At 43.2% G+C, this 27990-nt stretch overlaps 1 protein-coding gene across 5 annotated transcripts; it reads left to right on the plus strand.

Moving 5' to 3' along the window:
• Window positions 1-2315: 2315 nt before the first annotated feature.
• On the plus strand, window positions 2316-27856 carry cabp2b (calcium binding protein 2b). 5 transcript variants are annotated; one of them, XM_061788014.1, is made up of 8 exons: window positions 2335-3771; window positions 4554-4832; window positions 16199-16402; window positions 21206-21236; window positions 21332-21466; window positions 21557-21666; window positions 27143-27290; window positions 27372-27856. In XM_061788014.1, the coding sequence occupies exons 1-8, from the start codon at window positions 3688-3690 to the stop codon at window positions 27395-27397; spliced, it is 1017 nt and encodes a 338-aa protein (XP_061643998.1). In that variant the 5' UTR covers window positions 2335-3687; the 3' UTR covers window positions 27398-27856. The 5 variants fall into 5 exon arrangements, with proteins under 5 accessions (XP_061643999.1, XP_061643998.1, XP_061644000.1 ...); XM_061788015.1 differs by lacking the exon at window positions 27372-27856 and having other exon boundaries at window positions 2316-3771; window positions 27112-27229; XM_061788016.1 differs by lacking the exon at window positions 16199-16402 and having other exon boundaries at window positions 2345-3771.
• The last annotated feature ends 134 nt before the right edge of the window (window positions 27857-27990 follow it).

A 27990-nucleotide genomic window follows, 5' to 3' on the forward strand; every position in this document is an offset into this window, starting at 1 on the left:
ACTTTTGAATGCCCATGTCCAATTGTTCAATGTTTCAGTGCTTCTTGTGCATCTTTACATTCTCTAATAAGGAGCTGAACGGCAACTCTTAAAGGTCCCCTTCCATCATTTAATTTATTTTTAATCCTCTTTTAAAAAGATTTTTTTTTTGCATGATAATTTGGGTTGGAAATTCCCCAAATGTCCTTAAGAGTGTGATTGCAGGGTTATTTATACCTAATGAACATACATTTGCTTCATTTGCGGCCTATCGATATCCTCCTCCGATCTCGGTCCTTAACTTACATTGTAGCTTTAGCCACATTCTACTGAGCTGCCATGACAAAGATAAATGTGCCGCATCTGTCACTATGCTACCAGTAGTCATCATTCTATCCATTTTCTATAGTGCTAGTGCTATTAGGGTCTCGGGTGAGCTGGAGCCTATGCCAGCTGACTTTCAGGAGCGAGGCATGGAGCACCCGACTGGTCGCTAGTCAATCGTAGGGTAGACAAACGAGCATTCATACCATATTCACAGGTTTAGACAATTTAGTCCTCCATTAACCTTTGTTTCAAAGAAACTCAAGATCGACGTTATCTTTGCAGAGTTAAATTCAGTACCTGTGGATGGACTCAATGTGTCTGCTGGACTGAATGAAGAACTATGGCCAGGCACCATCTTTTTACAAGGCATATCAGAAAGGTTCCAGGACTGCTATCACAAAAGATATCTTTCCAACCCAAAACTACAACCTACGAGTTTTCCCCTTGAGTGTGGGCCAGACAATCAACCAGCATGTCTTCAACAAGATCTTGTGGTGTTTGTTTCGTTCAGTCCGCAAGAAGCAAAAGTTGAAGCAGGGCAATTTGGGGCTGCTGTCAGGCCTGTTCGTGGTTTCTCCATCCACGTCCGCGCCATGCGGTTTGGTCCATATGAAGTCAATATCGTCATCCAACCCTGTGCGCACTGGTCTGCGTGGACCCCTCTGCCGTCAATCAACCCATTTTTTGGCGAATGCGCAGACTGAACACATATCAGCGTGCCGAACACGCATGCGCAGAGCAACGAACAACAACAACAGGAATGATGACCCCCTGCTTCCCCTTGCGCCAAATTTAAAGGAAGATAAAGATAGCCAGATGGCTCAAAACTCCTGGCTTGAACTATCCCAAACATGACAACAAACAGAAGCTGTTTCTTTCAAAGCGCCTGCTCACAATGCCCTGAGCATCTGACAGTTCCTGGCCAAGAAGAACATCGCTGTGCTGCAGCAACGTACCTACACACCCGCCTGGGCTCTGCTTGATTTTTTTTTTTTCTTCTTTCCCAAAGTCAAAGAGGGTTATCTAGGGGACCGGTTTTAAAGATGTGGTTGTCATCAAAATGGCCGTGGTGACAGAGCTGCGAAGGATCCCAAAAGAATCCCTCTGGGGGTGCATGAAGGCATGGCTAAGAAGGCTGAGAAAGTGCATTAGACTCCAAGGGGGATTATTTTGTTGTAGTTTGGATTTGAACTGTATATCTTTTGCGACCCCAGGTCCTGGAACCTTTCTGACATATAAACGACATAGAACAGCTGTTGTCTCAGAGCTTCCTGGCATCCGAGAGGGTAGGGAATAAGTCCGCTGCTATTCCAGGTACCAGAGAACAATAGGGGGCAAACAGTTGGAAATTGAGGTCATCAGTTGTTACACCACGTGTGGTACTTTAGATATGAAATTGGAGCATGATGTGACATATTTCCACAATGGTTATACAGTCATCATCCTCTTAATCACCATTGCTACCCTTTTGTGGTCCCACCACAAACAAAAAGCAAATACCACACATTCTTTAGATGCTCACTACAGCTGAAGTCTGGCAAGATTTGCTGAAATACTCTATCATGTAATATGTACCGGTGTCTGGTTGTAGACATTTTGGGCTTTTTATTTTTATTTTGAGGTTGCACACGCTGTACTGTGATTGCTAATGACGGAAAAATATGTTATTCAAATTTTCTGATGTATTTTTCATTCATACAGGCTCTTGTTGAAAGACCTTTGCTAAAAATACAAGCTCTAGTTTTAAACGTCCGTGTGTTTGGGGCATCGTTTTCTGTAAATGGAGCTCTTTTCTTTGCCTCGACTCATGATTTTACCTCCCCCGCCTCATTAATAATCAATTAAGGGCGAGAGACTTATGCCTCTTTTGTCTATTGACAAGAGGTCACTGATTGCAGCTCTACTTCATAATATACTACAATGTATTCATAGAAAAAGGATTGTTTCATGGGTCTCTTAAAAAAAACAGTGTATTAGAGTGCAAGAACAAGGACAAAAATATGTTTACATGGTTGGCTTTGAGTGATTAATCTAAAAATAGAGATGAAACATTCACCTGTGTGTGCTCAGTGGTGCTTGCAGGAATAGTTTATGCATGCAGCAGCACTATGAGGTGATGCATTTGAGCCCAAACAAATTATTTGATCATAGCAGCACCACACCACACTCACACAAATGGCAAATGGAAATAATACAGTTCGTGACCCTGATGTGAAAAGGAGATTTGAGGGCAGGTAGATGCAGATGGAAAAGGAGAAGCATTGAGGATTAGGGTTGGAAAATTTCAGGAATTTTTAAAGATGGGCATTTCCAACTCTCTGGGAATGTATGGGAATAAAAGGAAATAAACCAGGAAATTATAATTTTTTTTAAATTGAAGGTTGGCTCCTAATAGGGAACTTAAAACTATTAGGGCAAACTACGAGCAATCGCTTAGTGGATTTGTTTTGCGACCCAAGATTTGGGGTACAAGCGAGTTTCAGCTACGGCGCAGCTTGAGAGAAGTGGGAGACAAGTTGAATCAGTTAAGGTAATGTAATACCCTGGCATGTGGGCAAGGAGAGCAATCCATTTTGAATGGATGTCTGCTTACTTATGAACAAAATGGTTATATTTATGCTGGAATACGATACCTTAAATTGAATTAAATTAACTTCGATTTCCAGTTAAATCCCATGGAGAGTTTCCTATTTGTAATATTCCCAAAATCTCCGTTTTAACTTTCTTTAGAAATTTACTGGAAATTCTCCACCCATTTGCAACTCTAATAAAGATTGTTGTCCCGGAGAAATGATGGTAAGGAGGCAAAAATGACTGAAAAAGGGACACGGAATGAGGATTTAGAGGGTGAGAAAACACACATAAGGAAGGACGGGTGCTTGTGGATGTAAAGTGAGCGTTATCCCTAAATGGCCATGTTGAAAAAGAGGAGGAAGGTCAGCGCGCTACAGGTAGAAAGGGTGAGACGTAAAGCACAGGAGGTATAGGGTGTCACCTAAAAGGCCGAGAGATAGCGAGTGAGGGCAGAGGTGCAGGAACTTAATCCCGGGGGCGAGACAAACAATGATAAAAAGCCACAAAGAGAGAAATTTGCACTGAAGAAGGCGCAACAGCGAGGACACAAGCGAAGGAAACGCTCGGCTCAGATCTGGCCCACGGGGTGAAGGGTGGACAAACATTTAGGTTTGAATTTGAGAGCGCAAAGACGAAGCAACTTTTGAGGGAAACCCCGAATTCTAAGAACCTTTTTTTCAACTGACTGAATCGGATTTTTGCACTATAAAAATACAAAAAAAGAGGAGAGCAGCTACGAGGGACAAGAGAGGGAGGGGGAGAGCGAACGGGAGAGAGAGAGGGTGGGTGCGCCCGTGTCGGAGCGAGATGTTCATGATCATTCGAGAGTCGACGGCTGCGGGAGGCGGTGCTGCATCCATGAGCGTGCCACAGGAGAGGACCACCAAACAGGTGTGTTTATTCCGTCTCCCGTACACACACAGCAACATTATTTAAAAACAACTTTGGTGGACCGCGAAAAAATGTTTGAGCTAAAATGGATTTCCTACAGTATGTAGCCGATTTGACGTTTAGGATTTTATTTGTGTGGATCTTATTACAAACCTGGGCAGAATGGTATAAACAGCTCTAGCTCACCTGCGGCCCTAAGGGGGATGAGCGCACTGCATGATGCTGAGCAGTATTAATAATATTACGAATATTTTAATAAGATGACCAAGATATATTATGATGCCATGAAAAAACACAGCACGGTGGGGGAGACTGCTTAGCAGATGTGCCTCACAGTTCTGAGGATCAGGGTTCAAATCCCGGCCTCACCTGTGTGGAGTTTGCACGTTCTCTCCGTGCCTGCGTGGGTTTTCTCTGGGTACTCCGGTTTCCTCCCACATCCCCAAAACATGCGTGGTAGGTTAATTGAAGACTTTTTACAATGAAGGAAAACAACACAGGGTCACTGATGGTGTCGTGGTACACTCGCCTGACTTAGGCGCAGGCAGCGTGGGTTCAGTTCCCACTCAGTGAAGGTGTGAATGTGAGTGCGAATGGTTGTCCGTGTCTTTATGTGCCCTGCGACTGGTCCCCGGGATGTAGTTTGGACACCCCTGAATTAGTGTGTGCGAGTACAATATAGTCGCTCATTTCCCCCTCTGGTCAACAGCAGTGTAGAGTTAAGATTGTGTAAGACTGATACTAGTCCGACCTGAGGTTCTCAAACCACGTTTCTGCCACAGGTGCAGGCCGCCATCAAAAAGAAAGTCGAAAAGCGGAGGAAGCATACCGGCGAGCAGGGAGAAGGCATCACGCCAGACATCCAAGTGTCCGCACCTCAGGTCATCCACCATCAGAGAGGCGGCCAAATCCCAAAGACGGCTTACGAGAACGGGCGGACGCTGGAGCAGAGGCTGGAGGAAATGATGGAGGGAGCGCAGAGGAAAGACAACGTCAGAGAGGAGGTGGAGGAGTATGAGTCTGTCGACCTGCTGCCCATCGTGGACTCTGTGTTTGGACAGGTAGCTCAATGTCAGCTGTCGTGTGTGTTTCCACCACTTCCTCACCCAAACAATTGCTACTCTAATGACAATGCATAAAACAAAACAGATGTGAACCAGACCGAGAGCTATTTGAATACTTGCTCCACCTACCCAGTGTACCAGTGAACCTCTTTCTATTAATGGAAAAAAACGTCAGAAATTGACATTGACGCAACTCCCCCCAAATTGTTTATATTTAACTGTACATATACCACAAACTATGATCCCAAAACAGTCTTATCATTATTTCAAACTCATCTTAAAAATATAACCTTCGAAATAAATGGCATAAAGATTATTACACTTTGACATAAATGGACCAGACGGGCGTGAGGACAAGCACATGCCGCAAAGACTCTCTATAACGCTCACTAACAACCCAGGCTTAATTTAGCTCCTCCCCTAAATACACAAATCTTAGTCTCTCAGTCAAGATGCACTGTATCGCTTCAACAATTCTTCCTTCACAACATCCGTCCATCCATCCATCCATTTTCTATGCCGCTCATCCTGTTCAAGGTCACGGGGGAGATGGAGCCTATCCCAGTTGCTTTTGAGTGAAAGGCAGACTACAGTCTGGATTCGCAGAGCCCATATAGAGACAGACAACCACTCAATCTTACATTCACACCATCACTGAGTGGGCACTGGACCCATGCTGCGTGCACCAAAGTCACGCAAATGTACCACTACGCCAGGGGTGTCAAACTCACTTTTGTCACGGGCCACATCGCAGTTATGACTTCACTCGGAGGGCCGTACGACTGTGGACCCATATAAATGAAAGATTAGCTCATATACTCTAATTACAGTATCCACAACACATTGATGAATAATCAGTTTTGAAATCAGAAGCCTATAAAAACATGTTTTTCAACTATTACATTTATTTTCAAAGGGGAATTGGTAACAAAGAAATACTTGCAAATATCTCAATGGTAATACACGATTTTGATTTGCTTTCGTGGGCCACCTAAAATGATGTGGCGGGCCGGATCAGGTCCCCGGGCCACCAGTTTGACACCTGTCCACTACGCCATCACTGACATTCCTTAACAACAATTACAGTACTACATTTGCATTAGCCAGGGCTTTGGCTCTATCTTATGGCAGAAACAGCAGAAAATGCACAAATTGATGAGTCTTTCAGTGGATAGCAGAAAAAAACCAAGAATATTCAAATTTGTGAATGGCGAATTGCAAATAGGCTGGGGTTCACTGTAGCTTCCCTACACCTACCCTGGGTCTTTTCCACCAGTCCAGTATGAAACCTTAAGGCCACTTCAAGCACATTTTTTTGCGGCGAGAAAAGTTTAAACAAAAAAAAACAAACAAAAAAATCCTGGTGTAGACTTTGTTGCATCGCTCTGTTCATTTAGAACCACACATAATGTAAACGTCTGTTTGAGAGGGAAAAAGGACCTCGGAGAGGCCAGTTGGCTGCTACAAAGACAAACAGGGACTCTTGAATAGGTAGGGGAGGGGGGCTGCGAATTGAGTAGAGAAGAGGGGAGCAAAGCGAGTAGGGGGAGGGGATGTGACGGCGAAGGTGCTTTTGCCACTCTGAAGTTCCGATTATTTCATCATAATATACAGTGCTTAACGAATGTATTACACTGTCATAAAAAGAAGAACTGCGCTGGACTTTTCCCATATAAACAAATTCCTGACATTTGACCATTTAGGACTTTGAAATCAACTTTTAATACTTAGATTTGATCCAGCTCACTGGGCTTCTCAATGGAATCAAGCATAACATTTTACCACAAGAGGATTTTTATTTTATTTTTTCAGGAATGCAAGCAAATAACTGTAATTTGATCTTGCTCAAGAAATAATATTGTGCTAGAGTATTATTTATTTATTTTTAATTTTTTTTTGTAAAACAATACATTTGAAATTGATGATGAATAACGACAATAACAGTTACCCCCAAAAAATTAATTGTCTGTGTTTTTTTTTCCCAACGGATTTAGGACAATTTTGCATCGCTGAATCCGAAAATGACATCCGTTTCTCTTGTTCAGGTCAGGTTTTTATGCCAAGTTGTGGACAGTTTATTAATCAAATGTTACAAACTTTGCATGCTGTAAATTGAATAGTAGACATTGATCAAAGTAAGTACCTGTAAATCTAATGTTACTTCATCATTATTCAAAATTCAGGGCATGAACCTCCGTTTATTTGAAACTCTAAAAGGAAAAAAAAACCACGTAAAGCCCATGTTCATATGTTAAACACATCCATAGTTGTATATAGAGCATCAACGTTAAGGATGTGATAGCGTGTGTTGGAGAGGATTTAAGCTCCTTTACTTCAGGAAACATTAGGAAAGCGTAATCCGTAACGGATAAGGCCACGCTCGGACCAGAGATATGATGATACGGCCGTATCCAGGCAGCCATTGTGCACCGGCTTGCCGTCACATCGCATCACGTGTCACTCACACGGCAACACAAGAGACACGAGAGAGGGTTGTGCCGTCACGTATACGTGCACGTATACACATTGCATCTGTCAGCACTGGATCAGAAATGAAAGATCATGGTGTGAGAAACCAGAGAAATAGAATCACCGAGGATTAAGGTAGCGCTGCGGCCTGTGAGTCATTCTGATTCCCTCTTACACTGAGGAGGATGTAACTCTCCAGAAAAAAAAAAAAAACAGCTGATGTCAGTGGTGATGCGACAGTTCCAAAAATAAGATGCTGAGTGTCGGCACGATCGGGAAGGAGCGGAAGAAACAAATTTAATTAGAAGCTCATTTCCTGCTGGACCCTCAGCCCACACAAAAGTGAACTCAAGTCAGATTAATGACGCCAGCAAGTGTTGCACAACTCCAGTGGCCTTAAAAAAAAAAAAAAAATGTACAGTTCAACAACCAAGCACTTAGGGACAGTGGCGGTCCTAGCTTGAATGGCACCCTGTGCGTATGGTGCGCTAACCTACTCATACTCTTGACGGCCATATCAACCATTTCAAGTTGATATCAGAAGTCTGGGCTTCCCTGCTTAAGCTGCTGCCCCCCCCCCCCCCCCCCCCCCCCCACCCGATAAGCGGAAGAAAATGGATGGATGGAAAACAAAAACAAAGTGCTATCGTTCCTTAGAATTTGAGCGACCACTTGTTGATTCACAGGACTCAATCCTAACTGCCAGAGCAGACCAATCAAATATGCTAGTCCACGAGGCACATGTAGTAAGGGAATTAACTCCCTCCAAAACTGACAAGATAATAGGTTTATTCATGCATATCAATTTTGCAACTGAATCAAAGCCCAATATTAAATATATACATATATAGATATTTAAAAAAGTCACTTGGAGGGGCATTTTCCACCTACCCCTCGTGCAGAAAGCGATGACCCAAAGGTGTTTGCCACTGACAATATTACCAAAGGTCCAACGTCTTGAGGTAACGACTATAATTCAGTAGGTTTTCGCTCCATCATATTAGGTTTTGTCAAATGAAGAAGATTAGATAATGCCTTTACATAATTAGTATCAAGTGACACGGAACCCATCCACCCACTCATCCCTTGTTCCTGACTGACAGCTCTTGTCAGCGGACACCAGTTGCTGAACATCTGACACCAGATCAGTACCCAATGCGGACCCCCCCCCCCCCACACACACACACATGCACACACCCACGCATGCACACACAAACAAATAACCTATTTTACACAATGAATTGTAATGCGATAAGAGGGAATCAAGCTACTAATTAATCAGTCCTAATGGTGTCAGTTAGTTGGGGTGTCACTTGGTCTCACAGTCATCTGGTTGAGTCTTTCATGAGTGTACTGCCTCTGGAAATAAAGTCCCACAAGCTTTGCTTTTTCATCCATAGGCACATTAGCAATATGGTTAAGTATTGTTGTGACGGCTGTTCTCCCGCTTGCTTTAAATCCCAGAAATGTATTTTTTAGCGTGAGTGAAGGCTTTTGTGCTTTTTGATTGGCTGAACGTTGCGACAGTGTGCGCCGGCGGTAAAACCAGTGACCGACTTGTCGCCCACTCGTGAAAACAGTTGCCAAACCACACACACTGCATAACAGTTCAGTCAATTTTAGCCGTGTCACTTGGTGTGCGGCAGCCTTAAGATTTTCACTTTTAAGATTTTTACAAGATCATTTTCTAAATTGGAAATCAAAAAAAGAAAGAGGATTGAGGTTAGTTCTGCTGCATCATCAAAGCAGCACCTATTGGCTCCCATTGAGATAGGCCACGTGCGACCCACCAGTCAGGGGATGCCACTTGAATCAGGTCCATCTTGTAATGATTCAAATTGACAGCAGGAGTCAAATCACTGACTGCGGGGGACCGAAAAGATGGACAAACGTAGCAGCTTGTCGCCCCCACAGCCTGCAAGCAAGCTCCCCATTTTGGGATTGCTTTAGTTTAGCTTTTAGTTGAGATTAGAGGCCGATTTTCTTTTTGCAGAAAGCGTTTTATGTGCATGGTATCCAAATTATCCAAGTGCAGTGACTTGGGACTGAACCCTCCCGCGAATAATGAAAATCTTCAAGTACCCCCCCCCCCCCCCCCCCCCCCCCCCTGTAAAACAAGACCTGACCTTTCTTTCACGGATAGAAGAATCAAGCACTCGGAAAATAAATCCTAATAATGTATGACTGCTGGTAAAATTCATCCATCACTCCGTTTTCTATACGGCCAGTCCTCATTAGGATTAGCTGGAGTCTGTCCCTGTCAACTTTGGGCAATACTTTGGGTTAGAATACATTTGAATTAATATTTCTTAACAATTTACAACATATATATATATTTCTATTCATTTAAAAAGGGGGTTAAAGATAAATAAATGTGTCCCATCACTGTGGCCCTGTGATCACTGATGACACTTTTTGTCTTTGGCTCCCTTTAGTGGCAACAATTGCATACAGCAGCAGACCAAAACAAACATTGCCATTACCGATACTTCTTCTTTTTTTTAACAGTAAAAAGCATTTTTCATCTATTCCAGTTTCCTGCTGTCATTTTCATCCTCTTTATCATCCATAATTCCATACTATAAATCTCATCAGTGACCTCTGAGGCGCTAAAAAAGGCATGCCTCCGAACCTAAATACATGTACGAAGTCAGTTACATAGTTTAAAGACGGAAATTGATAAAATAATAAATTCGCCAATCAAACAACTTCAATGAGATGCCAAATCTGAATTTATTATACTATATTTATTGATTAATTTCACAGGCAGCAGGGTGGGGCCTGATTAGCACATCTGCTTCCATGTCGAGAGGTGAAGGGTTCCAAAAGTATGCATGTGAGGGTCATTGAAGACGTTGAAAATGTCCACGGGTGTGAATGTGAGCGTGTTCGTTGAAGTGACGTGGGCTCGCCTAAATGTCACCCAGATGGCAGTGTCACCTCAGGTGACCTTGTAAATGTGATTGCACCAAGTCGAGTCAGAACTATAATACGACTGCAGGCTTATTAAAATAAACAGCTAGCTGAAGCTAGCATACATGTTCAGTTGACGCTTGATTATTATTATTATTAGCGCAAGAACTTCACGGTCGTTGATCTATATGTGGCCTGCGATTGGCTGGTGACCAGTCCAGGGTGTACTCAGCCAGTCAGCTCACCCGCTACCCTTTAATGAGGACTTTAAAATGTACGTGCCAGGCAAACATGACTGAACTGAATCTTAATTTTGCAGACATCCATCATTAAAATGTAACAATCGCATGCATATCTTTTACAACTTAATCCTATATTCAGAATTACGCATGCTTCTATGTAACACACTGACCTGTCGAAGAGAAAAGTAACGCTTTGCCGCCATCTCGTTGCCTCTATATGCAATTACAAAATATTTTAGGATTGGCGTCAATTACTCATGGATCTTTGCTATTTGTGTGTACTATTCCATCCATCCATCCATCCATTTTCTGAGCCGCTTCTCCTCACTAGGGTCGCGGGCGTGCTGGAGCCTATCCCAGCTGTCATCGGGCAGGAGGCGGGGTACACCCTGAACTGGTTGCCAGCCAATCGCAGGGCACATAGGAACAAACAACCATTCGCACTCACAGTCATGCCTACGGGCAATTTAGAGTCTCCAATTCATGCATGTTTTTGGGATGTGGGAGGAAACCGGAGTACCCGGAGAAAACCCACGCAGGCACGGGGAGAACATGCAAACTCCACACAGGAGGGGCCGGGGATTGAACCCGGGTCCTCAGAACTGTGAGGCTGACGCTCTAACCAGTCGGCCACCGTGCCGCGTGTACTATTCCACTTGTGAATAGCAGGTGAACACTGAAAGGCATTTGTTGTGGCCTGGCATGAAATTTGAAAAACAAATAACCCCATCCATCAATATTCTAGACTGCTTGTCCTCATTAGTGTCAAGGTGAGATGGAGCCTAGCCCAGTTGACTTCGGGAAAGACGCAGGCTACATCCTGGACTGGTTTCCAGCCAAAAACAGTTTACTGCCAACGACTCTTAAGTCAGTCTTGCGAGGATTGAAATTGCTAACCAACTACAAGCAACCATCCCTAACCCCCCCCCCCCCCCCCCCCCCCCCCCCTCAAGCCGAGAACAAAAGAGGACTAGCTGACGACTTGAACACTTTCTCCTGCAAATTTGAAAAGGACACTTTCACACCCCACACCCACCCAGCCGTACCACCGACCACCATCGCACCTCAGACTTCTGCATGGACTATTCGTGAACAGGACGTGAGATGCATCTTCAAACTACAAAAGATGAACAAAGCGGCAGCCCCAGACCTCGTGTCCCCATCCTGCCTCAAAGTCTGCGCGGACCAGCTCGCGCCACTCTTCAAAGTGATCTTCACTTGATCTTTGGAACTGCGTAAATTCCCATCCTGTTTCAAACGCTCCACCATCATCCCAGTGCCCAAGAAACCTGCAATCTGGGTCTGAATGACTACTGTCGCCCTGACATCTGTGGTCATGAAATTATTTGAACGCATCGTGGTGGATCACCTCAAGAACATCACAGGACCCCTGCTGGATCCCCTGCAGTTTGCCTTTTGAGCAAACAGGTCTGTGGATGACAAAGTCAACATGGGAGTAGAACACCTCGATGGTGCTTGGACCTACGTGTGGATCCTGTTCGTGGACTTCAGCCCTGCGTTCGGCACCATCACCCCCGAACTCCTCTCCTCCAAGCTTCTCCAGCTCAGTGTCTCGCCTGCCATCTGCCAGTGGATTTACAGCTTCCTGAGGGGCAGGACACAGCAGGTGAGGCTGGGAGAGGCCACCTCATTTACACGCACCACCAGCACGGGGGCGCCCCAAGGATGTGTCCTCTCTCCGCTGCTCTTCTCTCTCGCTACACGAACCACTGCACCTCAACGGACCCGGTTGTCAAAATCCTGAAGTTTGCAGATGACACCACAGTCATCGGCCTCATCAAAGACGGTGGGGAGTCTGTGTATAGACAGGAAGTGGAGCGACTGGAGCTTTGGTGCGCCCGACACAACCTGGAGCTGAACAAGTCTGGAGAGATGATCGTGGACTTTAGGAGGCATCCTACGCCACAGCTTCCCCTCGTTCTGTCCAACTGCCCTGTTCAACAATCGAAACCTTCAAGTTCCTGGGAATTACAGTCTCTCAGGACCTGAAGTGCGAGAGCCCCTGCCCACCATTCAGGACTTGCACGCTGCCAGAACTAAGACAAGAGCATGCAAAATCCTCTTGAACCCTCCACATCCTGGTTACCACCTCTTCCAGCTCCTTCCAGCTCCTTCCCTCAGGTCCGTGTTATCGATCAATGCTAACTAAAACCAGCAGACATTCCAACAGCTTCTTCACGCCGTTAAATTGCTAGAGGCTAAATCACTCTCTGTAGTGTGTTTTTATTTACTCAAAAGTATTTATTGTCAAAATGGCTGTCTATTGTCGTACTACAGTGGCTCCAACTACCAGAGACTAATTCCTTGTGTGTTTTTGATATACTTGGCAAATAAAGAGGATTCTGATTCATATTCTGATTGCAGGGCCCAATTCACAGACACACCTATGGACAATTTAGATTCAACATTTTTGAGTCTCCAATTAGCCTACCGTGTTTTTGCAATGTGGAAGGAAATCACAATTTGCAAAAATACCCACACAAGTACGGGAAGAACATGCTAACTTTCAACAGGGGGGCCTGCGCCTCAGAACTGTGAGGCAGACATGCTAGCCAGTCATCCACCATGTTGCCTAAAAGCAAATAGAACCTCTAAAATCCCAAAACATTTGACCCACAGATGCTCATATACTGATAGAATTTGTTGACTGAAAAAGGTTCCCTTTTAATATTTAAAAGTAGTCACAATTGTTTCCTGATTTATGACTACTTGTTGGCTTGGTTGAGTGAACTAACCTTCTGCACCAGTCTTCACTTTCATTAAAACAACATTCTGAGTCAATTATTTCTACAGAAATTTAATATGCCCTTGACCACTTTATTTTGATCAAAACTAAATTAAAATAGATGCCAATTTCTCCATTTTTGTTGTTTTTATCTTGCCTTGTCTCCTTTCCTCCTTCCGTTTTATCATCGCACCCTCTTCTTTAATCTGATACAGCAGCGATTAATCCCCTTCTATTTTTTGTCCTCTTAATTCTCCTCCTAAAAGTGGTCTTGCTGGAGATTAAGTCATCTGGGTGCTGATGCAACATGTGTGAGCTTGATGGAAAGAAGGGAGATTACAGTACTTGATCAGTGTAAAAAGAGAAACACACAGGGACCGCTTGAGTGAAGTGTTAAACTGACACTAGTTTAGGACGATTAGTTTGGTTTATGTGCGGTGATGACACTTGGGGCCAGGCAAAGGTGGGCGGAGTCAGTCATCCTTGTGACTACTGGCATGGATTAGAGGTGCTCTTTATTACTGTGTGGCATCAGATCACAGTACGGGTGAACATTAGGAGAAGGTTTTCTCTGCAATGGAATAGCTGGTGTTTTGAAAGGAGCAGTTGGTGAAGAGGCAAAAAAGAAGGAAGCACTTGAGAGAAAGAGTTTCAAGAAGAAGAAGAACGAGGGTGGGAGGTTGGGTGATGGGCAATTGCACCAAATCATCCATGAAAGAAAAAATGAGGACGGTAAGAATTTAACTAATTTCATTGGGTAACACTGGTAGATAACATCTTACAGTATTTTCTGATTTTCAATAGTAATTTTCTATTTCAAATCAATTGAGTTTTTATTTCAGGTCCATTTGTGTTAAAAATGATGCAAAGATAAAACTAATTCATTATTAGCATTTTTGGGTAAAATGGTTTGGAATGTACGTATTTTTTTTTTCCAAGAAATGCATGGCGGGATGCAAACGGCCCAGCGGCTGTACATTCCCCAGTTCCCCTAAAACAGGGGTATCAAACTCAATGTAGTTCAAGGGCCACATACATTCCAGTTTGATGTCAAGCGGGCCAGACCGGTAAAATCGCAGCATACTTAATATAAATAAAGTTTTTACTTTATTTTAATGCAAGGCTGCAACAATACGCGTCCGTAAAGGCTATACAAGTACATTAGGAAAATCTATTTTTTGGGGATGATTTCACAAAACAACCGCATTATTTCCCAAGAAAACTTTGCTTCAGTTTATCATTATAGTACCTGATCACAGTGATTGTATTAAAAGGCACAAAACTTAAAGACACAGGCGTTTGGAACTGAGAAATATAGTATTACACTTCAAATGAAATCATCTATGAAGATCTAGAAATTATTTTCACTCCATTTTCTACATGAGCATCGTAATTCTCAAAATTCTCCTCAACCCAAATGTATTTTTTTCACTTTCAAATTCATCCTAGGGGCACCCCTGCCCTCAGAAATGTAACATTTTGACCCTGGACAAGTCTGGCATATGTGACTTTCTATATTATTATCAATCGGCTATATAAATAATGCTAATTATGTTTATCCATCCATCCATTTTCTGAGCCGCTTCTCCTCACAAGGGTCGCGGGCGTGCTGGAGCCTATCCCAGCTATCATCGGGCAGGAGGCAGGGTACACCCTGAACTGGTTGCCAGCCAATCGCAGGGCACATACAAACAAACAACTATTCGCACTCACATTCACACCTATGGGCAATTTAGAGTTTTCAATTAACGTGCATGTTTTTGGGATGTGGGAGGAAACCGGAGTGCCTGGAGAAAACCCACGCAGGCACGGGGAGAACATGCAAACTCCACACAGGCGGGGCCGGGGATTGAACCCCACTCCTCAGAACTGTGAGGCTGACGCTCTAACCAGTCGTCCACCGTGCCGCCTAATTATGTTTAATATTAACATTTATCATTATGTACGTTATATTGTAATATTTATATATTTAACTACATTTTAATGAACATGTATTCATATAATGATCTTTTGTCTCCACTGATTGGCTGGGCGAACTCACACAGTTTGACATACTGACAATCATTTTTTAATAATTTTTAGGTAGTATTCCAAACACAGTGCAACATTTGAATGTTGCATGAGGAGCTGCCGTCTCCTAAACGTCAGGTTGTGTGACCCAAATGACTGAATGAAATGGGCTGTTTCAATTGGGTCGCCGACAGGAGCGATTATTGATTGGCTAGCAGGGACACAAAGGGATTTTAAGCAAAGAGATTTTTAGTTTGTGGTCACAAGTACATATTATGGAAAATGATAGACATCTAATGGTTTGACTCTGCAGAGCCTGCACACCCATCAAGTGTGAAATTTAACAACCAAGTAAATCTTTAGTGAGCTGCCGACTTCCAAAAATGTGTCTGTGATGAAGCCGTTCAGCATTGTTGTGACGTAACAGTGAGGCTGACACCAAGTTTCTAAGACCGCCATTTCAAAGCAATGGTCTTGGTTACATGGAAGTACTGTTATGTCGAAGCCAACTGGCTAACAGATTAGTCATGTTAACAGCTAACCAACTGTACACACTCATTTGCTGATGCCCACATCATTCAGCAGGCCAGGCCCCCTCATTTAAAGCCAAACACACACAGTCACAGATACTACAGCAAAACACGAGGATGGCTGCCCCATGTGGACAACCTCACATGCGCACGTTCTTTTGGTTAGTAATGCAAAATCATTTTTATCTGATTACTCGATTAATTGATGGGATCTGGTAACTGTTTCAAATTGGGAAAAGTATATATAAAAGGTCTCCTTTAATGACAGCTGTGTACTTACTGTAGCTAGGTTTGAGCTGAAAAAGTTTGGGACAAATAACTTCTTTCAAATAGAAACTTTTCAAATGCTTCTTTGAACTGAAAAGCCCCATGAATGAAAATGTGATTATGTTTCAAATGTCAGCAAACATGGCTGACTGAAGACGAGACTAACCACCTGGTCTGCCTCTAAAGGGGGTGTCAGAGGGGTCCCTGGGGAGTGAAGTGAGGGCCCCCCGGGGTGCACAACAGCAGAAAGGGGAAGATGAAGAAGATGAGGAATTGAAGGAGCAGCTGTTCAAAGATCCTTTCAGGACGTTGGTGAAGAACAGCGACATGCTGCGAAACATCACGGGCCCCGCCTGCGTTTTTCTCAAGCGAGGCTTTTCACTGACGCTCGTACGTAACAAGCTGTGAACGCCCGCACCCTCCTCGCTCATCTTCATCCTTCCATCACGGCCGACATCTACTGCATCACCGCTTCGGGGTCGATCGTTCAGCTCCATGGATAAATGATTGACTTTTAATTGTGTGACGCTTACCCCGCATGGGGTGATGCGGGGTTAGGGCCCGAAGCTTGTGTCTGCCCTTGCGATTATGGCACAAAACTACTGACCCACTTTTCAATTCATTCATCCGTTCATCTATTTTCTGTAGCGCTTGTGCTCATTTGTGTCACGAGTGAGGTGGGGGCAATCCTGGCTGACTTTACACCCGGGACTGGCCTCCAGCCAATCGCAGGACACGAATAGACAAACAGTCTTTCACTCTCACATTCACACCTAAGGGCAATTTAGAGTATTCAAATGTGGGAGAAAGTGGGAATACGTGGAGAAAATCCACAAGCACAGGGAGAGGATGTAAAATCCACACAGTAAAGCCGGAACAGAGATTTGAACCCAACTGTGTGCTAACCACTATGACACCATGCTAGCAATTACAAAATCAATGTACAGTGTTGCCCCCTATTGTCACGATTTGACAGATTTTTGGGGCGTACTGATGCTCCAATTATTCACTGAAAAACTCACTTTTTTGCTGTTTTTGTGCTCAATATAGGGCTAGTTAAAGTGCAATCAACCAGGTGAAATTATTATTTTTTTAAATGTGCTGGACCTCAAGTGGCTTCTGTAACCGCTGGCTGTGGGCGCCACGGGGCGGCGGATCCTCTCTGTTTTACCGCTGCCTCGCAATACAACGAGCATGGATGCCAGATGGCAAGACGTCGCCCAAATAACACCAAACACATTGCAATTCAGGGAAGATGTATTTTTTTCAAGTTGTGGGCATAGTTTCATGGCCAATTGCACACTTTACTGGTAGAACTTATTTATGAACAAGGAAGTGCAATTCCACCAAATGGCCACTGCGTGGAATAAGGGCGCTGGGTTTTTATATAGTGGAGTATACGCACCAGCCCCGTGACATCATAGAGCTAGTTTTTAGCCCCGCCCACAAAGTCAGGAACATTTACAAAGTGAAAAAAGAGTTTTAAGCCATATCTCAACACTTCAGGACTATATTGTTCTCAGTCGTTGCTCGTTTTCGACACTTATCTTTAAACATATTTAATGCATTTAGAAACAAAACACGTGAATGGGTTTGGTTGCACTTTAAAGTATCTTGTGGTATCTATTGTAAGTATTAAGTCTGTAACGATACACCAAATTTAAGATTCTTTTCTCAATTTCTGACTGACAGGTTGATACGCAACTCATTTTAAAAAGGGAAACTTTAAGATCAATCCATCCATTCTCTGTACCGCTTATCCTCATGAGGGCCAGGAGTGCGCTGAAGCCTAATCCCAGCTGACTTTCGGCGAGGGGCAGGGGACACCCTGAGCTTGTCGCCAGCCAATCACAGGGCACATAAAGTATAGACAAAACAACCATTCAAACCTACGGACAATTTGGAGTATTCAAGTCACCTAATGCATGTTTTTGGAATGTAAGTGGAAACCAGAGTACCCGGAGAAAACCAACACAGGCACAGAGAGAACATGCAAACTTTATACAGGAAGGTCGGAGCTCAGTTTTGAATCCATGACCTCTGAACTGTGAGGTGGATGTGCTAACAAGTAGGCCATGACGCCAAAAAAGGGAATATAGTATAATAAATACATTTTATAAATAAATTAATATGATCAATGATATTACAATCAACATCGTGTAAATATAACGCTGGCATCAAGCAGAATCCTTGCATCTCGAAAACCATGACTCTTCATGAAAACAAACAAACTAACAAAAAACGGCATGTTTGTTGAACCTTTAACAGTGCATCATTAAAGAGAGCAAGTCATTTTCAACACTTTAGATTGGTCTCTAATATGTAAAAATAACAGACCCACATGGGGACTGACCAATAGTATCAATTTTTGATAAAATACGAAATTGAACAAATTTATACATAGGTTTCTGCCTGACACCAGCAAGATATATACACACACATAAACACACGCACACATAGTGGGGCAAACATTTATTTTGTCAGCCAGCAATTGTGCAGGTTCTCCCACTTAAGATGAGAGAGGCCTGTAATTTTCATCATAGGTACGGTATACCTCACCTATGAGAGACAAAATACGAAAAACAAAATCCAGAAAATCACATTGTCTGATTTTTAAAGAATGTATTAGCAAATTATGGTGGAAAATAAGTATTTGTTCACCTACAAACAAGCATGATTTCTGGCTCTCACAGACCTGTAACCTCTTCTTTAAGAGGCTCCTCTGTCCTCCACTCATTACCTGTATTAATGGCACCTCGTTAATGAACTCGTTATCAGAATAAAAAAAACACCTGTCCACAACCTCAAACAGTCACACTCCAAACTTCACTATGGCCAAGACCAAAGAGCTGTCAAAGGACCCCAGAAACAAAATTGTAGACCTGCACCAGGCTGGGAAGTCTGAATCTGCAATAGTTAAGCAGTTTGGTGTGAAGAAATCAACTGTGTGAGCAAGTATTAGAAAATGGAAGACATACAAGACCACTGATGACAAGAACAGGGAGCAAAAATCCCACAACCACACCGACCTACTGAATTACCAAAGTAACAAAGGCTACCATCAGTAACACACTACGCCGCGAGGGACTCAAACCCTGCAGTGCCAGACGTTTCCCCCTGCTTAAGCCAGTACATGTCCAGGCCCGTCTGAAGTTTGCTAGAGAGCATTTGGATGATCCAGAAGAGGATTGGGAGAATGTCATATGGTCAGATGAAAGCAAAAGAGAACTTTTTGGTAAAAACTCAACTTGTCGTGTTTGGAGGAGAAAGAATGCTGAATTGCATCCAAAGAACACCATACCTATTGTGAAGCATGAAGGTGGAAACAACATGCTTTGAGGCTGTTTTTCTGCAAAGGGACCAGGACGACTGCTCCGTGTCAAGGAAAGAATGAACGGGGCCATGTATCGCGAGATTTTGAGTGAAAACCTCCTTCCATCAGCAAGGGCATTGACGATAGAATGTGGCTGGGTCTTTCAGAATGACAAGGATCCCAAACACACCGCCCGGGCAACAAAGGAGTGGCTTCGTAAGAAGCATTTCAAGGTCCTGGAGTGGCCTAGCCACTCTTCAGATCTCAACCCCATTGAAAATCTTTGGCAGGAGTTGAAAGTCTGTGTTGCACAGTGACAGCCCCAAAACATCACTGCTCTAGAGGAGATCTGCATTGAGGAATGGGCCAAAATAGCAGCAACACTGTGTGAAAACCTTTTGAAGACTTACAGAAAACGTTTGACCTCTGTCATTGCCAACAAAGGGTATATAACAAAGTATTTTTAACAAAAGTAAGAACTTTTGTTATGGACCGAATACATATTTTCCACCATAATTTGCTAATAAATTCTTTAAAAGTCACACAATGTGATTTTCTGGATGTTTTTTTTCTTCTTCTCATTTTGTCTCTCATAGGTGAGGTATATCGTAACTGACTAAATAGTTTTTTGCCCCACTGTGTGTGTGTGTGTGTGTGTGTGTATATATATCGTATTTTCACTGAAATTAATTCTGACTGTTCAAGCTGGTCCTTTTTTGCAAGGTGCGCTGTTTGATATTTGCGTTGCACACGTTTTATGCAATGTGTGAAAAAACGTACAACATTGCGTACTGAATGTAACGTGACAGTAACAAAAGGGCAAAAGGGTTCCAGCCGAGCAAGCAATGTTAAAAAGAGATCAAAGGGGATTTGTGTGTTAATGTCTCTTTGTAGTTTTCGACACAGCATCAAGCTGCGTTTTTGCGAGCGTGAACCTCAGTTTGTGTTTATGTGCATCTGAAGGGCTGCAAATATCTCTATTTCCACAAACTCTCCTAATCTTCACGTATGTTGCCTGGCAACATCACAAATGTAATCTGTTTAGCGCTACATGCAATTTATGGCAATACAATGCTACAATTTAATCCTTACACACATTTACATAGTGTTTCATTAGGTGATGGACTGGGTTTGGATATAGACTTACCTTTGATCATAATCTGGTTGAACTATACTCACTGGACACTTTATTAGGTACATCTACCCCATATAATGAAGTGCAGTAATTTCTGCCTTTAGAATGATGATAATGTAAGTGGAGTCAGATTCATTATTAATCAACTTTTTTATAAATGTAGTTTGCAAAGGTGCAGAACTGCAATAATTTGAGTACGAGATGGAGGAAAAAAATAGAGCGAGAGAGAGAAAGAAAGAGAGAGAGAGGCTGCACGGTGGACGACTTGCGTCACAGTTCTGAGGACCGGGGTTCAAATCCCGGCCCCGCCTGTGTGGAGTTTGCATGTTCTCCCCATGCATGTGTGGGTTTTCTCCGGGTACTGCGGTTTCCTCCCCCATCCCCAAAACATGCGTGGTAGGTTAAGTGAAAACTTTAAATTGTCCGTTGGTGTGAATATATATGATTATTTTTAGAAATGCAGATTTTTTTTTGGGGGGGGGGGGGGGGGGGTGAATTTCCATTCTTTCATGACAGTGTCCCCAATGATGAGGCTAGTGAGTGTATATCAGATTCAAAATATGGACCATAGTAAATGTAGGCATTCCATTCATGGTCAGTGTCATCTCTTCATTGTCCTCACAACATAAAAGGTTTCTCTGTATTTAAACTGTGCTTAACTCTGTTTCATAATAAACCTGCTGAATGAGTAAGAGACAGTAAAACATTTTGACAAGATGACATTTATTATCATTGCCTCCAACAGGACCGAGAGTTGAGACCCGAGGAGATGGATGGTGAGTTTTTTTTTTTTTTTTTATATTTTTTCCTCCACATCAAACTTATTAACATACAGTAGTTCACTTCCACTTTTTATCATTTGCGTCTTCAGAGCTCCACGAAGCCTTTTTGGAGTTTGATAAGAATAAGGATGGCTACATCAGTCATAAAGACCTGGGGGAGTGCATGAGGACCATGGGATACATGCCCACCGAGATGGAGCTCATAGAACTCAGTCAGCAGATTTGTGAGTGAACCACAAACATAGAATCAGCACAATCCTGTTTTAATCTTTTTTTTTACAAAGTCTAAAATGTCAAATGTGCCTGTCCTGCAGGCGGAGGCAAAGTGGACTTTGAAGATTTTGTGGAGCTGATGGGACCCAAAATGTTGTCAGAGACTGCAGACATGATTGGAGTGAAAGAACTACGTGATGCATTCAAAGAGGTCAGGATATTCTGCTACTCTGCTCACTCAAAGTGGTTCAAATTTGGCTAGGACATACTGTACTGTATAGTGAACCCCCACAGATTTTTTGGGGGGCAACGCATCCTCCGTTACCTAGTTGCTTTTTTGTGCTCAGACCAAAGCATGTCTGGTATAAAATATTGCTTTTGGTGCCCACTTGTGGTATTTTGGGGCCATTGAACAACAGTGTTTCTCAACTTATAGTTTTAAAATGTTTCTATTGGCCAATTTTTTTGTCTTGAGTTGCGCGCAAAAATTGCATTTACGAGCGCTACCTATGGTGGCAGCGAACTACACAAGAAACAGCAGTGTGGCAGATGGCAGTGAACAATTCTTCCAAAAACGAGTGAAATAGTTTTACTGTACTGTACTGTAGCGTTTCTTGCCACCCCCTGTTGATGTTTACTTGAAAACTAAAAAGAAAAAGCAAAGAGAATTACACTTGTGTATTTAAGCAAACTACTTTAACTTTCTCATACGAAAGTCTACTAACTTAATGGCAACGTACAATGCAAAACGCCATAGACAGGCTAATGAAACTGTCATAGATATTTTGGTAATCCATCCATCCATCCATTTTCTGAGCCGCTTCTCCTCTCTAGGGTCGCGGGCGTGCTGGAGCCTATCCCAGCTGTCATCGGGCAGGAGGCGGGGTACACCCTGAACTGGTTGCCAGCCAATCGCAGGGCACATAGAAGCAAACAACCATTTGCACTCACAGTCATGCCTACGGGCAATTTAGAGTCTCCAATTCATGCATGTTTTTGGGATGTGGGAGGAAACCGGAGTGCCCGGAGAAAACCCACGCAGGCACGGGGAGAACATGCAAACTCCACACAGGCGGGGACGGGGATTGAACCCCGCACCTCAGAACTGTGAGGCTGACGCTCTAACCAGTCGTCCACCGTGCCGCTATTTTGGTAATCATAATACATAATACATTTGTCTGCCTCTCGTTGTGCTTCATACACCCCACTGGCTCGACGCTTTGTTCGCTTGGTCCAGATGCGTTGGAAATCCTACTATACTGTGTCACCCCACAGAGCAACAAGGCAGGTCGCTTTGTTTTGAGTGATATTACCTGTTAATGACTCCTTTTTAATACCCTCCCTTTGCAGTGGATAAGAACAACAAATGTGCGTTAGGCAAATACAAATTTCTTAAATTCCATGGTGGTTTTTTTGTTTGTTTGTTTTCTTCAAAGTCTACAGCATCAGAAACCCATAATGAATAAACTGACAGTTTAAATCTCTAAGATTACATACAGATTAGATGGTAGAGTTTTGGGGTTTCTTGCTGTGATCATAATACTACTTACGTACTACTACTACTACTACGTAATACTATTTACCTGAATGATTGGCATAAAGCAGAATTGTGACAAGGCTTTGTCAACGAAATCCCCAGTGAAGAATCCTTCATCCTTGAGTTTTCCGAGAAGAGTGCTCCGCAGTTCGATTCCTTCTTTTTTTATCACTCCCCACCAGCTCTCAATTCTCTGGTTCGCAGTACGTGCCCCTACGATATAACCTCTCTCCGCTGCTCTATTATCAACGTCATTTCTCCGTAAATACCGCTGAATGTCTCAGAGCACAACGTTCTCTGTGCCAATGTCAGTTCTAACGAGTCTGGGGAATCCGCCACAGCGCTCCACCGCTTCCACAAAGCACCCCCCGGGAGTAATATGAAATTATTTACACTTGTTTTTCAAATCCACAAATATATCTGTGATTTACACGTTTGTTTTAATGTTGTGTGTGCATTCATCATGACTTATCTTTTGTAAATATTAAATTGTGCTTGTCAATTGTTGGAGGTGCGTTTGTGGATCAGCGGGCACACACATTTATTTTTGAGACAAACATAAGGCAGTTTCAAGTTGAAAAAAAAAATCACGTGTGGGAAGGTCTTCCCTCCATCCGCTAGGCGGCAGTGGTTGCTGTCTCCTTTGAGAGTGCAGTGCTGTTTCCTGGTCCAGGCGCCCTGCCCCTCCGCCCTGCACCACATACACCCATCTCTGGGGCACGGTGGGTCTTGGGTGGGAGGGGGGGGGTCGGCTGTTAGTGCCTGGCAGCCCTGCCCCCCCAGCTCACTGGCCTCTCCAAATTTTAATGCACCACATCACTCGGAGGGGGCACTGATACACAGGGTAGGCATTGGGTCCCTGCGGCCACCTCCAGGTGGCCAGTTGTCGTGGCGCCTCGGTGGGGCCGGCGGACCGTCCTGAGTCCCTCGGCGTGGGACGTGTCCCCTCAGCCAGGCTGTTTTTGGGTGGACTCCTGGGCCTGATCCTGCCTCTCGATTGATTGGGTGGGGTCCTCCGCCTCTGCGGTGCAGGCACAGTAATTACAGGACACTTCTGACAGTCTTTGTGCATGCGAAACAGTGTCAATTCACTTGCATGTGTCCGCAGACACACACCCCTGGGACTTATTCAGCGGTTGTGAGGCCACTCACTTATTGCGACAAATAACTCATGAATATGCGAATTACTTGGGTATCCCCTCCCTCACACTCTGGTCCTATAGAGTTTAGAATTTACACTCCCACTCCCACCACACTTCAGTTGTACAGCCGGGTTCACGACCCTTGTCCTGCATGCTTCCTCTCCTATCTTGTCCTGTCCTGTCCTTCCCTCACAGGGTGGAGCACTACTGCCCCATACAACACTCACATCTAATGTGTCATTTTTCTAGATATATAAGGATTTACTGTTCTCATCTTGTTTACAGTTAGTGCTTTTTCTTTTGTTGTCTTCTTTTCTCGCTCCCCTCGAGAAACCTTGTTCTGTTCGACTCCGATTTTCAATAAACAGCTATTAAAATACAAAGAAACCACAGTGGCAGTTTAAAAACTCCACTGCGGCACAGTAAAACTGTTCCGGCATAAAAGGGATACAGATCCTCCATTCGGCTTGACCTAACAGCCGAACAGGACAAAAACATTTTAAAAGTAAAAGGGTGGAGGGAGGGCTTTCCTACACGTTTGAATCTTAAAACTGCGTTGTTTGTCTAAAACATAAACACACGTGACCGCTGATCCACAAACACACTTTCAACAATTCGCAAGCAAAATTGAATATTTACAAATAAGTCATGATAAATGCACACACATTAAAAAACAGGTATAAAATTGCAAATATATTTGTGGATTTTGAAAAACACACAGGCGGCACAGTGACCGACTGGTTAGCACATCGGCCTCACAGTTCTGAGGACCCGGGTTCAAATCCGGCCTCGCCTGTGTGGAGTTTGCATGTTCTCCACGTGCCTACGTGTGTTTTCTCCGGGTACTCCGATTTCCTCCCACATCCCCAAAGCATGCATGGTAAGTTGATTGAAAACTCAAAATTGCCCGTAGGTGTGAATGTGAGTGCGAATGGTTGTTTGTTTCCATGTGCCCTGCGATTGGCTGGTGACCAGTTCAGGGTGTATCCCACCTCTCACCCGAAGATAGCTGGGATAGGCTCCAGCACGCCCGCGGCCCCAGTGAGGATAAGCGCTACATTGAAAGCCCAGCATTTTTTTAAAGATCCAGTAGGTGTCAGTAATGAGCAACATCAGCCTCATTTGCTTAATAAGTGTGATACAAACACAAACCACATGGGGCACAGGAACCTTTTGCTACCAGAAACTCAAAGTTCCTGGGCTGGTTGGGGGGAAACCCCCTTATATAACCTGGTCAGGTTTAAAACAGAACAAAATGTGAAAAACTGTGGAAATGAAAAGCGACCCATTTCGATAATTAAAGTATTACCACAAAACGTTGCTGGCTGGTAGATTAGATAAACACTCATTTATATTCTGTAGTACTCCATGAAAAACGCAAGCTGGTCGAGTAACCTTTAATACGTGTGTAAAGCTAGGAGCTGGGATATGGCCTCAGCTGGCGCACTTGGTTTGTTCCTCACTCACAATTTCCTTATCTGTGACAACATTGTCATTTTCTGCCAATTTAATTAAAATGATAACTTACCTGAAAACATGCTGGTGGCGTAATTAGTGCAGCTTTTCTTCCTTTTTTTTTTATCACCTACATTCACCTAAATATTATTTATCCATCCATCCATCCATTTTCTGAGCCGCTTCTCCTCACTAGGGTCGCGGGCGTGCTGGAGCCTATCCCAGCTGTCATCGGGCAGGAGGCGGGGTACACCCTGAACTGGTTGCCAGCCAATCGCAGGGCACATACAAACAACCAACCATTCGCACGCACAGTCACACCTACGGGCAATTTAGAGTCTCCGATTTATGCATGTTTTTGGGATGTGGGAGGAAACCGGAGTGCCCGGAAAAAACCCACGCAGGCACAGGGAGAACATGCAAACTGAACCCGGGTCCTCAGAACTGTGCGGCTGACACTCTAACCAGTCGGCCACCGTGCCGCATATTATTTATTACTTATGTAAATTTGTATGACACCAGGATACACAAATACCTGTGCAGTGGACGACAGCACAACAAGTACACCAAAGGCTAGTCAATCAGCATTTCTCGGGATGTTCACAATTTTAAATTTTACAACCCTAACCCCAAAGGCAGGCAGGTAGGTCATGGTCACCACATAATGTTTCTTTTGTCGAATATACAGTACAGTAATTATTTGCGATGTCCTCCCCTTGTTCTTCCCTTGCCGCGTTGAGCTGCACGAGTGCACACATACACAGACAGAGTGGCCAGAGTGCGCTCTCGGCACTCAGCACATTCCGACAACGCTCTGAGTTTCCGAAGCCTGTAGTATTTACGACGGATGAATCCTTCTTCCCTAGAACTGTGACAGCCACTGTAACACAAAAATATAACACACCTTAGTTCAACGTTCACATGTATTCTTCAAGCTTTTCCAGAAACACAACCTATTCACATCAACCATATGGGTGTGGTTAAAATGAGAAAAACTGCTGAATGAACATTATGCTAAATTCTGCATTTAAAACGTTAACACAATTAGCATCAGCATCACTGCTCCCTTTTTAGCATGTTGCTGTTGCATGTCGCATGATGCTTCTCACAAAGCTTTATCATACTTACAGGCATGTGATTTAGCAAGCAAAAATGTTTATTTTATTTAATTTAAGTTTTTGTATTTTGTTTTTGAGAAAAAAGACAGTTTCTTGTCCGAACTCACCTCAGTAACAGAACTACAGCAAGTCTGCGCAGACAAAACAGTGCACGGCATACTTGGTATTTTAAGTGTCAGAAGGGCAGTTCACATTTAAATTCACTCAAATACAAACCCATCGTTTTTTTGTTAGGTGGCTAATTATCAGTGTTGAAACTAATATAAATAAAAATGTCTGTCTCCAGAGATTCAAGCATATCACAATATGGTTGTTTTAAAAAAAAAAAAATACATGCTGCAGTACTTAAATGCTTAAACTTTCCTTCACAGTAAAGTATTCTGAATATTTTGCCTTAATTAAAGATCCACAGTGTCATTCTCTCTTTGGGCCCAGTTTGACTCCAACGGCGACGGTCAGATCAGTTTAACGGAGCTACGTGAGGCCATGAAGAAGCTGATGGGGGAACAAGTGACCAACAGAGAGATAAACGAGATTCTCAGAGACGTTGACCTCAACGGCGACGGTTTGGTTGACTTTGAGGGTGAGTGCTGAGCTCTTATTTACCTTTTGACTGTGTCACTCAACTCACCTCTTTAATTCTCCTGTCATTTGTTTCTTTCAGAGTTTGTGAGAATGATGTCCCGGTGATGTGAAACACATCATGGATGGATTTCAACAAACAAACCAGGGATCATACTACACTTTCTTTGTCTGCAGCTACAGTATTTTAGTTTTATATGAAAAATACAAATAATTTTTAAAAATCAGATTAAAAGTGATGGAAATTTTATGACATATTTGGGCTAAAATGTTGGGACACACTTTTTTAATACTGTAACTTCCATGATTGCAATGTTACCAAAAGCCATGATTGGATGGGTTTGGTGTTAAAGAAATTGGAATCTGGGATAAATAAGAACAGCTAGAGAGAGCAATTTAACAAATACATCCCTTCACATCATGGTTAAAAAAAAATCAAACTTTTATTTGTTTATTTTCACTTTCTGTGGATATTTTTGTCAATATACAATACATTACACACTGTATGCATCAAATATTTGAGTATAATATTCGGTTTGTACAGCTGTAATGAAAAGTTTTTTTTAATGAATAAAAAAACCCACAACTCATAAGGTGTACAAAAAAGCGTAGATGCAGCCACTCCAATTTTACTCATTTTATTACCTTTTTTTCTGTCTGAGACCAACATTTGCTGGTAAAATACACAATTATGTATTTCA

This window comes from Phyllopteryx taeniolatus, chromosome 10, assembly GCF_024500385.1.
Source record: "Phyllopteryx taeniolatus isolate TA_2022b chromosome 10, UOR_Ptae_1.2, whole genome shotgun sequence".
In the NCBI taxonomy this organism is placed as follows: domain Eukaryota; kingdom Metazoa; phylum Chordata; class Actinopteri; order Syngnathiformes; family Syngnathidae; genus Phyllopteryx; species Phyllopteryx taeniolatus.